General features: G+C 36.2%; 1 protein-coding gene across 3 annotated transcripts in view; it reads left to right on the top strand.

The window, feature by feature from the left end:
- The window catches only part of PTPRD (protein tyrosine phosphatase receptor type D), a 516,904-nt gene that overhangs the window by 432,262 nt on the left and 71,643 nt on the right, over positions 1-12,999 (top strand). For all 3 annotated transcript variants that reach the window (XM_042912355.1, XM_042912354.1, XM_042912356.1), the window contains one exon: positions 6,930-7,053. In XM_042912355.1, coding sequence (XP_042768289.1) covers positions 6,930-7,053 — 124 coding nt within the window. The remainder of the gene's footprint in view (positions 1-6,929; positions 7,054-12,999) is intronic.

Below are 12,999 nucleotides of genomic sequence, written 5' to 3'. Positions count from 1 at the left end.
TCTGCATTCCAGAGATCACATGGCATTGCCCTACTGAATTGAAAAAGAATCCAGTGTTTGTTGCTGTTGCATTATTGTTTTTTTGTCATGTTGAATTTATGGTAAATTAGGACAAAGTGAAATATACTTCTATGAGTAAATGGGATTCTCAAAGAAATAAACTATCTCCTCCTTACTTAGTGCCTAGATATAATTTAGGAAAAAAAATGCTTATCATGTGGTTGCCTCAAATATTTACTCACCTCATGTGGCTGAATGGTTTACAATGAGTTTTGTCTCCTGTTTGCTTCTCTATATATCAATTCAAATGTAAGTAAAGAAATCATTAATCCAGGTACTTTTTGTAAGTGTTTGTTACACGATATGTTATAATCAGGATTACAAATGAAACCATTAGACAACAGATAAAGTTGATGTGATTTCATCACTTACCTGAAGAATAAAATTAACTATATATAAAAATACCTTATTGAAAAATGTTTTAAGTTTATTTTGAGAGAGAGCAAGCACAAGTGGGGGAGGGGCAGAGAGAGAGAGAGAGAGGGAGGGAGAGAGGGAGGGAGAGAGAATCCCAAGCAGCCTCCGTGCTGTCAGCCTGGAGCCCAACGCAGAGCTCAATCTCAGGAATTGCAAGATCATAACCTGAGCCAAAACCAAGAGTCAACCGAGCCACCCAAGCACCCCTGCTTGAAATATTTTTAAATGGCTTTTCAAATTGTTCATCTTTCTACTTAAAGGTGGAGAACTCCTGTGTGTGTTCATTAGTTAACGCTGGGAGTCTTGAGAAGTCTCTATTCCAGTCCTTCAGACTCTAATTGTGGCTTAGATTAGAGGTACTTTTATAAGGAAAGACTTAGAAAGTTTTGATACTAATTGGATAAAGGAGAACAGGAAAGGTGAGGTTGCCAACCTGACACTGGGAAGACATTAATAGGAAAAACGAACAGAGCAGACTGCCAAAGCCAACGAGGGGCAAAGAGAAAGCCAACACCTGGGACTCAGGGACTCCGACCTCCAGACTTTGCTCATCATCATACTTTCTACTTGATCACATTCCACTTCTTAAAGCATCATTGGATTCAACTAAACTCATGTTCTTCTCTTTGAAGAAAGTACTCATTATGCCAATTGCAGCCCTCGGCTAATTGTGCAAAATACAGCCCTTCTCAACTATGCAAACACTGGTCTTCTTTAAAATGGATACATATTAATTTACCATTTCCATCTTGGAGAGACAGAATATGAATGAATGAGAATTTTAAAAAGCTTCATTGCAGAAATACAGTCAATGGCAGATTGCTCCTCTAAACCTCAAATAGGGCCTGAGAATATGTGTGTGCAAACCACACTAAGGAGTAAATGAGCCTACTGACTGGGAACTCTGTGGAATGATAGTCTTTCTCTAGAGGTTAAGGTCATTGAAAGTTCAATTCCCTGTAAAAAGGATGGTTAGTCTGACCCATAGTTTGCCTAGTCAAATAGCTGGTCTATTCCTTCTATATAATTAAATTTTTGTTAGTTGTTTTAAAACCCACACAAAAACAGGATGTATCTTTTTTGTGGTTTCTCTTTGAAGAGGTTCTAAAGGGAATATTTTGAGGTTTTACTCTTAGTGGACTGAAGAGAAGTTGGACGCCAAGCAGCTAGTATTGTAGGGGGATTGTACATGTGAATTATATTTTTCTTCTTGTAGAGAAGTTGAAATTTTGCAGAACCATATTTAAAGGACTTCAAGTTGATGACTTCAGCTTTATCAAAAAAGGTCACTCTCTGGATACAGTTTTATTCAATGACTGTAATCAGATGTGCAAGTTTATGAGCACTCCCTTGTTTTGAATTTACAATTATAAATATAGATTAGAAGCACTATAGAGATTTTTGTTCCCAAACTTCCCATTGTGTTTCAAGACAATAATTGAAAGACATAAGTAAAACAATCAAGGAATCTTCTCAAACTTGGTGAGAAAAGAAGCATAACATCGTGGCGAGGCATTGTGACTGGGTCCAGAATGCCTGGACCCCAAAACTAGCTTACTAACTATTTGACCCTGAGAGGTTGTTTCACTTCTCTGTACCTCGCTTTCCTCATCTACAGAATTGTGATAATAATGGTATCTACTTTTAGGCTCTTTGTGAAGATAAAATTGGTTAATATATGTGAAGCACAAAGAAAACACAGCAAATGTCATATAAGTGTTATTTTAACTATATAACTATTGGATGTAAAATATTTCTTTTAATCTGGGTTTTCATCACGAATATAGTGCATGGGACACCTGGGTGGCTTAGTTGGTTAAGCATCCGACTACAGCTCAGGTCATGATCTCATGGTTTGTGAGTTCAAGCCCCGCATCGTCTGGGTGCTGACAACTCAGAGCATGGAGGCTGCTTCGGATTCTGTCTCCCTCTTTCTCTGCCCCTCCTCCGCTCACACTATGTCTCTCTCTGTCTCAAAAATAAATAAACATTTAAAAAATAAAAAAAAAGAATATAGTGCAAAATTATAAATCCATCAGTTATATGTTGCTTATTTTCTACTTACCTATTTTAAGACAAAGTTCTAGTTGCTTAAAAAAAATGAGAACTTTCAGACCACCAAGTTAAAGACTACATAAATGCAAAGTGTTTGATATTAGCAGCTGTCTAATCAAGACTTTCTCTTTCTTCTGTACGTTACAGAGAAGTTTTTCTTTGGGCCCTCTTCTCAGTAAGGCAAAGTCATTGAGGTGAAGATCTGTTAGTATTAGAATTATTTCAGTCACAAGTATTAGGGTAGGAGGGGGAGTGTGTCATGTGCCAAGTGTGCAGATAGGGAAGCAATGTAAAATGGTTTGGCATCTTGGTAAAGTTTAGGTGCTACATATTCTTTCTTTGTCCAGTAAAGGGCCTTGTTGATTTCCTGGAGAAACAAAAGTAAATATGAGGAAGTAGCATTCTTGTTTACCATTTCTGTAACAATGCAATGTGCAAATGTCATATAGCTTATTTTTTTAAGTCTATTAATCAAATTTGGGTTGAATACATCTAACTTGCTTTATTTCCAAATTGCAAAGTTTCCTCCAGGGCAACTACAGAAGATCCGGCCAGGTTTCCAGCTCAGAGGGTAGAATTTGGGATTGAGTTCTGGGGAGGAGGGGGTATCTCGCCAAAACATGTTTGGATAAACAGTGTCAGAAGGATGAGAGGAGATACATGAGAGTCAGGCTGAGGAAAACCAAACACCAACAGCAGGAAGAACAAGAAGAAGTCATTAGAAACAAGACTGCTTATTTCAAATTGTTTTGAATAATACTGGGATGGCCTCAGCTTAACTCTATAGTAGGAAGATGGATGGTCATGGTGTGTGGGCCAAAAATATGAGACTAGAGTGGAAATGAACTTCTCAAGACCAAGGTTGCCCTTTCTCCATGTTGACCATTTCATTCTTCCTTAAGAGGATCTCAGCAAAAGAAACCAGAAAACAAAGAGGCAAAGCAAATGTGCCTGCATCTTGCACTAAGGACAACATAAAGAGCGGGTTTTGAAAATTAGGGTCTTAGTCATCCATGATACCTTTGCCTCATTAACATGGATAATTGAAATTTGATTTTTCTCAACCAGTTTTATTTTTTTTTTCTAAATAGAAAAGATCATCTTATACCTGACCTGCTTTCAGTAGTTGCTGTTCTTTACTGTGTTTACTGCTTTCAGCATTCTGACAAGCTCCAGAATAATGACCTATGCTGTGTATTGTTAAACGTTCAGTCAGACAGATAGATACAGATAGATGAGTATGTGTTGCACAAAGACAGTTTAGCATTATTCAATCAATGTTTGTTTGATCCCTGTAAAACAAGTATAAATGTAAGCTGCATCCCATCTGTTTTATCATCCATGTGAAGCCAACCTCATTTCTAAAACTTGATTTCTTATGTAATTGCCCCAGAATGACAGAGGATGATCAGTTGGGAAGAAATATCTTTCAGACTGGCAAGATAAAGGATAGTTTTGTTGAAGTGTGTTTCATATGTTGGGCTTCCTCATTTTGCAGTGGCCTTCGGGATAAGTAGTAGCATCTTGGCTTGGTAATTACCAGCTGTTAATCATCAGTTGGGCTTTGAAATCACACAGACCTGGGTTTGAGGGTGAATGTATGAGCCTAGCTGTGTGAGCAAATTACTTAACCACCAAATAGCACAGTGCCTGCCACAGAGCAGGCCCTCAGTAAGATTTATTAAATTAATTTTTCTTTACTTCAATTTCCTTGTCTGTAAAATGAACAAAATAAAAATACCTACCTCATAGCATTTATGAAAATTAAACGGGATACTGCATGACCTGGCAGCTATTATAATTATCCTATTACTATAGGTCTTCTTCTCATGGGTCATACTTTAAGTCTAAGCATATTAACATAATGTGAAATAAAACTTATGTTTCCATTACTGGTTTTTAAACTCTTCAATGTGTAGGTATCACATCGAGCATTCAGAAGGCTGAGAATATGTGGCAAGAGTGGAAATGGACATGAGTTAACAGTGTCTGCATTGATAGATGCAATTTCATTAGTCTAATTAAATGCTTGCCACTTTACACATCTGTGAGTGATCATAGTCTGAATAACGGCCATCAGAGGGAGTAATACCTTCCACCAAAGCATTGAACATCAGCGAGCTTAGCCGCTCCTTGGGATAGTTTAGAAAATAATGTGCAAGAAGCTTATGTACTCAGTAACACTCATCAGTGTAAAGTGGGATATCAGTGGTAGTTGTAATTTCTGGATCACATACTTTATTATTAAACTGTATGATAATGAGTGTTAAAGTTATTAATCATAGTGCACTTTACCTTGCAGTCTCCATTGTCTGTTCTCTAATTGCCATGATATAGGGAAGAATCACTCCATGATTTCTCTTTATGAACTCTTCTCAACAACATTTATCCATCAATTCAATTCATTTAAGAAAATCTCTTGAACCATTTATTGAGCCATCTTTGTCAGTGCAAAGATGACTGAAGGTGTATGGGTAGGACTGTGGCTAAGGACTCTAGAATTTAAGCTGTAGGTCATTCAGAGCCAGTGGAGTTCTTAAGCAGGAACCTAACCTGTCCAGAGCTGATCTTCAAAAAGACGACTTTGGTATGAAAAGTGACTTGGAGTTAGAGGTTTGAAGAGAGAGTCCAAGCAGACATCAGATACTGAAGGATTGAGTTTAGGGAGTGGCAGTGGGCTGGTGACTTGGGGCTGATTTAAGAAAAAAATAATGTATGGCTTGGTCACCAAATAAATATGCTTTGTATAGAGAAGGTTCAAGGTTGACTTGAAGGCTTCTACCCAGGCATCTGCATGTTTTAGCTCATCAGATACTTGGAGAGAAGTACATTCTGCAGGGGAGATGATGAGCTTCCCTGGAAGAACAAGCTAGAAAGACCCCTAATTATATGATTCCTTAGACTCTAAAGCATAGATAATTATTTTGCTGAATATTTTTTCAACGATAGGCTACTTATATATAGATTAGCATTGGCTAAGAAAAGATAAGGGTTTTATAATCCTTGGTAAATTAGGGGCTAGAATCCATACTGCTAAGAATTTTAGAATGTTTGGAGGCTATTCATGAGGGTTAATAGGTCGACTCTTTGCAGTTGTGAGTTTTACCAGCCCTGTTAAACACAAAATATACACATCTTTAATATTGTCACTGCTGTTGGATATGTTTTACTTTCCAGTTCTACATATACACATAAAGGCATGAAAAATGCCCAGTATCAAAACTAACTGCTAAAAATTCTATTAACATAACATAGTGTCTTTACTTTTCACAGAATTTTACCTGCATATAACCCTTACCATTATTTCTGAAAACTTGATTTTAATCATTTGAAATCATGTTTATGTAATTACTGAACTCATGTTTCCTTATACCATGAAATTATGTCTTAAAAAAGTGCCCATGTCCTATGATAAAAGAAAAGAGGTTTTGATTTCCATAACATTGCAGGAAATTAAAAAGTCCCTCAGAGTATTTTTTTTCTATAATCAGATCCTGAGTTCAGTCTCAAAATGATACTGCTTTAACTCTAAGAAAACTATGTATTATTTTATATTCTGTGTAATATTTATTTTAGATTATTGAGTAATGGGTTGAATGAAGGTATCAAGAAAATGCATTATAAATCAGAAAAAATATGTTTAAGTTAAAGAATAAAAAGAAGCAAGCTTTGTAAATATAACACATAATAATAGGAAACATAAGTAGAAAAGCAATTAGATCCTATCTGCATTGGGTTATAAATTAATATTTGAAGATAAACATTAGATTTACCAACTTCCCTTCTTTACTGTTATTCTTAACTGTTTGAATTGTACAGATTGCTTGTGCTACTGGCCATAGTGTGTTATGAAGAAACAGACAAAATTTTAAGTTGCCATCAAAGTGGAAGCCTAGAAGTGAAGAAAAAACAGGGAAACCTGTGCCCAGTGAAGCTAGTGAATGGCCAATAAATTTAAAGGGTGAGGTTACGTCCTGACAGGAAAGACTAGGGAGAATAATCAAGATAAAATAATGTTCACAGAACCAGAAGGAGTATTGAGCCAGATAACTTATAAACTACAGCTGCAGAGAAGGAAATGGAAAACTAAAACAATTTTTAAAACACTGCCTTTCCAATATTAATGGAACATCATATCGATTTTTTTTTCATTTGAATCAATTGTTGGTGACTATCACTGTTTTTTACTATGATTAATCATTTCATGTTAAGCTGGGTATATTAGTGTTCAGCTTCATAAGTAGGGTCATCTTGATAAAGTGTGGCTTCAGACTTTTCTTTTTAAATCATGTTTGTTACTTGTGATAAATGCCTATAATCTGGTGTTATTCAGTATTGATTTTGTGTGTGTGTGTGTGTGTGTGTGTGTGTGTGTGTGTGTGCTGTTTTTCTTTTAGTCAATTGACCCTGGCCAGCAGTTCACATGGGAACATTCAAACTTGGAAGTAAACAAACCAAAGAATAGATATGCGAATGTAATCGCATATGATCATTCCCGGGTTCTCCTATCAGCAATAGAAGGTAAGGAAATTCAGACATTATTTATACTTTTATTTTTCATGAATTTCTAAGTGTTTGCATGAAAATATAGTTTTAACTAGGTTTTTCGCTATCTATGGAAATAGCTAATTAATATTCAGGCACCACTTGTTCTCACATTTTCTTTACTTCATACAAGTATACTGTATATGGGTACACAACATCCCCAGCACCACATAGCATAGAAGCATCTCTCCTTACCTTCTTACCTCTATTCTAGGTGAAAGACTTCATAAGGTACATGATGCTTGTAGAGGGGAAGCAAATTGAGGTTGCCCATTTTACTGATGGTTGCTGATATAAATAAACAGGTGATTGTCAGAAGATGCTCATAGACTATTATTTTTAAATGGGTGACGGGTTTGTAAATAAATCTGGATACCTCCTAGGGACAGTAGAAAGTTTAGGAGTTTGTGGCGTGGTGATTTATAAAAATTAAGTATATCAGAAATGTCTGGTACAGCTAATTTGTGGACTGCTTGGTAATCTATCTCTCGCAATTGTAGCAAGTAGTGCATTCCAGAGGGAATGGTTGCTCCTAAAAGATGAGGAATACACCTCTAATATACCTAGCTTCTTGTAAGGAGTCATGAGGAGAGTATTTTCCATTCATCTCTTTCCAGTAATAAATCTCTTCACATGGCATATTAAAATCATTCAGGAGCGCATGTTCAACACTCAGCATTTTGTTAGTTTTTTTGTTTTTGTTTTTGTTTTGTTTTTTTTTGCTATGGCAGCACATTGGATTGCTGTCCTTACAAAATAGTTTACAATATCACTTAAATCCTTCCTTCTGTCATAGTAGCTAACCTGGACCACCACCTTCCACATACCACATTCATCCTCACTGACATCCAGAAAAGCTCTGTGGCCTTTACATACTTGAAGGTTCACCACTTACCCTCTTCCAGATGTCTTATTAAACCTTGAATAATACCAACTTCAGACCCAGTCATTTTCAGAACCTTACAGTTCAAACATTTTCATCTACACTTGTTCAAATATCTTTCACATTTTTCTGCTTCCCAAATCTGTGATTTAGGAGGTACCACTTACCTCCTAACTCTGACCAAGCCCTACATGCCTTGTTTTATGCCCAAAATTAATTTGAAAGTGAGACACTGATTTCCCAGTAAACACAAAAGGCAATCAATACATTTATTTCCAGTGTTTGGGGAACAAGAACTATCTTCCAGCATGTGAGCAAGCCCATACCTGCAGCCTCCTTTCTGCAAAATGGTGTTATAGGACGTAGATATATTTTATAAAGTTCTCATAGTCAATTTTACTTTTGATGTTGGAAAATGTTATAATCCATTTTTGAGGCTATTAAAGATCCTAGGATCTTGAGAGTTAATGTTTTTCCACACAGGAAAAAAAATATCATGTTTATCAAAATTTCACCAATGCTAATTCAAGCAAGATGGTGTCAGACAGGTAATTGCTTCAAGTCCTGTTTGAAAACTGTAATTGATTTATGTGGATGATTATTTGCATATAGCGTTTACATTTTATCTTTGTATTTCCCACTTTAAAATGTAAAAAAAAAAAGCAATTTCTTGCCTCAAGTTTCTTAAATCAACTCCATAGGTAATAAGAAACTAACCCAAGTCACAAGTGGAGGAAGGAAATCTTTTTTTTTCCATTAGCAGAACAGGTAAATTATAGAAATTAGATGAATATAAATTGAGAATCTATTTGGCATGATCTTGGATGGAGAACTTGTCAGTCTGCCTTTGCTGTATTATAACATTGTTTTCACTCAGAATTAGGTCATTCAATACTACTGTGTCCCTGTACTTTTACGCACTTTATCATTATTTTCCTTAACCTGTTATTTTCCACCATCTTAACAGTAAAGTATGTCGAAGGACAAAGAATATTCCTCTTTGTACATTTATTATGATAGATGGAAACTATGTACATTTCATTCCTATGCTATTTTTACAGTACAAAAGCCAAAGCACTTGAATCAGACTAAAACCTGCCTTTTTATAGCTCTATGCTCATAAATATACCCTAAATCTAGAGCTGACCTAGAAACCAAAAGTGTTTCAATTTTAAGTCTTATGCAAAAGGTTAGAAGCATTTAATTGAAGTTTATAGGCTATAGAGAAAGCTTTAATCTAGATTACAACCATGAACAGTATTTTATCTAAGACTAAGCCCTAATCAGCAGATATTTAAGGGGGTAAGCAACAATCCTATATCTTAAGCACAGAAAGGGAAATGCTGGAGACTGGAACGATAGAACTGCTCACTGAGGCTTCCCACATAAAAGGAGCTTTGATAATACACAGCCGGATTTTTTAAGAGCATTTAAATGTTAAGAGACTTGGGGCGCCTGGGTGGCTCAGTTGGTTAAGCGGCCGACTTCGGCTCAGGTCACGATCTCACCATCCGATCTCACCATCCGTGAGTTCGAGCCCAGCGTCGGGCTCTGTGCTGACAGCTCAGAGCCTGAAGCCCGTTTCAGATTCTGTGTCTCTCTCTCTCTCTGCCCCTCCCCTGTTCATGCTCTGTCTCTCTCTGTCTCAAAAATAAATAAACGTTAAAAAAAATTAAAAAAAAATAAATGTTAAGAGACTTCATGCACAATTTATAAAATTTAACATGCTTGTTTTAGGCTCCACCTGTGGTGATAACTTAAAAGACTTTGGTCAAAGGTTTTGTTTTGGACACTTTTGCTGCTGTTTCCCCAGCGGTGCTGGCTGCTCTTCATGTTTACTTTGCAGAGTGGTCTGACCTACAATAAAGGAGATCTGGAAAGTCGCCACAGTGATTCCTAGTATCCTTATCTTGTTTCCTAGAGCAAAACTTTTACATGACTTCCGCCAAGCAGTGGCAGGGGAAATAAACTAAAGAATGGGGAATTGTGTGTCAGCACCAGTGTGCTTATTGAATTCTGTGAAAATAGTGATACATCATGACATGTTTCCAAATTACAGCCATCTTATTTATGCTGGGGAAAATGTGGAGCAAATTCAAGACAGTTCTAACTACAGAATGCTTACAATTATTGAATTGCAGAGCAAGCAGTGTGGAAACTGCTTTTGACCAGTCCACTTCCTGTTTAAGCTGTTCTTAAGAGAACATAGTAATTCCCGAGGAAAAGAGGTGATAGGATTTATTTTCATAGTTAAAGCTAAATATTGTCAAAGACTAAATGGGAACTAATACTTATATTACAATGAAATAGTATATAATAATATGCGTGATCTTATAGAATTCAGTTATTCATTACTTTTACTAACATAGAAAAAAAGAAATTGATAAACCAAAAGATAAGAGCAAGGAAATCTGGGTTTGGGTCACAGCTCTGTCACTTACTAGTTATGTAACCTGGTCTTCTCTCAGTATCAATTGTTTCAGCTGAAACCTTATTTATTTACTTATTTATTTAATTTGAGTATACTTGCCATACAATGTTACATTAGTTTCAAGTAAACATCCTAAGTGTTAAGCAACTGATTCACCTTCTCTTAAGTTATGCTGTGCAGAAGACAAGTGTAGCCTCCATCTTTCACATACAATACTATTAAAATATCACTGACTATATTCTGTATGTTGTGCCCTTTATCCCCATGACTTATCCCTTCCATAACCAGAAGGCTGTATCTCCCACTCCCCTTCACCCATCTTGCCCATCCCCCCCACCCACCTCCCCTATGGCAATCACCAGTTTGTTCTCGGTATGTATAGTCTATTTCTGCTTTTTATTTATTTATTAATTTGACTTATTTTTTAAAAGCCACATGTGCGTGAAATCCCTTTCACTTCTGACTGGTAGGAGTTAACTCTATGTAGCTTTCTTATCAATTGTATCATTTACTGTATACACTACAGTTTGATGAAGCAACAGCATAAGTACCTTACTACATACATATCCACACTTGGAGATGAGAAGAGTGAAGCTCAGAGTGTCGGCCCTAAGCCATACCACATATGAGTAACAGAGCTCAAACTGGAAGTGAGCTCTTGTGATTCTCTGACCCATGCCTGCATAGGCCCACATATTCGCACTGCTTTCCTACTGATAGAGGATTTATCTGTGACTAAGTCACTAGCTTGAATCTCAATGCCAGACCTATCACTTTACCTAAAAGTCCACTTTATCACTGGGCTGTAATCTATGGATAACATAAACATTACATTTTAGTATTTCATTTCCTATTTTATGGCAGAACTAATCTGAGGCAATGACACAATACAGGGACTCAGTAGTGATCCCAATGCTTAGGTTCCTGCAGTTGTAGAAGTAAGGTCAAGTGTATCTATCCTTAATTGATTCCAAAAGTGATCTACTTACCTCAATTCTTGTATGTATCTTCAACTTCTTATAAACCCAGGAATATCAATTAGTGGCAGATTATTTATTGTAATGTCTTATAACTAGCAAAAATTCAATCTATTTCAGTTCTAGATAAAAACATTTTTTTTTTCTAAAATTTAATTACTCTTCACTGCTGCCAGTATTGTATTTCTATTAGTAGAATCATAATTAACATTTCACTTTAAAAGCCATATTCAAATGGAATTATTTTAATTGTTGGCCAGGACTAAATATAAAGCAAACTTTTTAAAAGCCTACTTTTTATGTCAATGACAAATAGATATGATTCTCTGGGTATCTATTGTATGTTGCGCACCATGTCATAGATTTTATATAGTGTATAAAATCATGGATAGATTTTATCTATAATGTTCAGAACAACCTCAAAAGTTAGTTGTTACCATCAATTTTAAGGATGAAGAACTGTTAAAGTTTTAAAAACAAAGTAACTTATTTATAATTAGTAGCACGTTCATGGCAGAGCCAAAATTCTAACATGAATCTTTTGGACTCAAGACTGTTATTCTCTCCAATTGGCCACTCAGAACTAAAGAGGCTTTTGAATTCATGAAGACTGTGACTATATATGGCACACCTAATTCAAACATGATATCTTTTTGGCTGGGAAGACTGTCTAGGAATTTTGAAATATACATTTTCAAACATTTATGTTGGAAATCTGAGAACTAGAGGTCTTCAATTGTGTCCTTAGAGTAGCCAAAGTAAAGTTTTCCAAAGAATAAATCATATATAAATGCTTTCAAGTGGAATTTTTTGTTTGTTCAATATTATTTTTAAAGTTCTATTAGGAAGAACACTGAATAAGAAAACAGAAGACTGGACACTAAAGTCTAGTTTAAACCATTCTGTGACCTTGCTGTTCTGTGACCTTGGGCATGTCACTTAGTACAATTCACCCTTTGGGGAAGCTAGATCCTTTTTAGAATCTGACCACCACACTGGGTGCCTAGGTGGCTCAGTTGGCGAAGTGTCCAACTCTTGGTTTTGGCTCAGGTCATGATCTCACAGCTTCATGGATTTGAGCCCCACATCGGGCTCTGTGCTGGCATCATGGGGACTGCTTGGAATTGTCTCTCCCCCTCTCTCTCTGCCCCTCCTCCACTAATCCTGTCTCTGTGTCTGTCTCTCAAATAAATATACTTAAAGGAAAAAAAAATGAGCATTTTAAACCCCACTTGAAAACCAAAAGCACTTACCCAATTTATTTGTACACTTTCAGAGAGTTCAAGGACACAAAAGCCCTTTGAAAGCCCATTTGTCAATTGAGAACCCTGACTTAGTGTGTTTAGTTCTGTTTGAGAACAGAATGAAAATGTGTAAGACCCTTCATGCTCTTCATAAAATTCTGAATATTGATTCTACATCTAGAGATCAATAGACACTGAGTAAAATTTATTAGATAAATATTAAATCTTGGACATTAAGAGATTCTGAAACAAATAAACAACAAAACAAACACTCCCACTTAAGCCAGAGGGTTTACTCCAAGTTGAATTATTGGCCTATGTGTATGTCTCCTGCCAAGGCAGATTTAAATGATTCTATCTATGAGAGAATTAGAAATGGCAAAGAAT

Source organism: Panthera leo, chromosome D4 (assembly GCF_018350215.1).
Source record: "Panthera leo isolate Ple1 chromosome D4, P.leo_Ple1_pat1.1, whole genome shotgun sequence".
Classification (NCBI taxonomy): domain Eukaryota; kingdom Metazoa; phylum Chordata; class Mammalia; order Carnivora; family Felidae; genus Panthera; species Panthera leo.
This window is presented reverse-complemented; position numbering and strand designations above follow the sequence as displayed.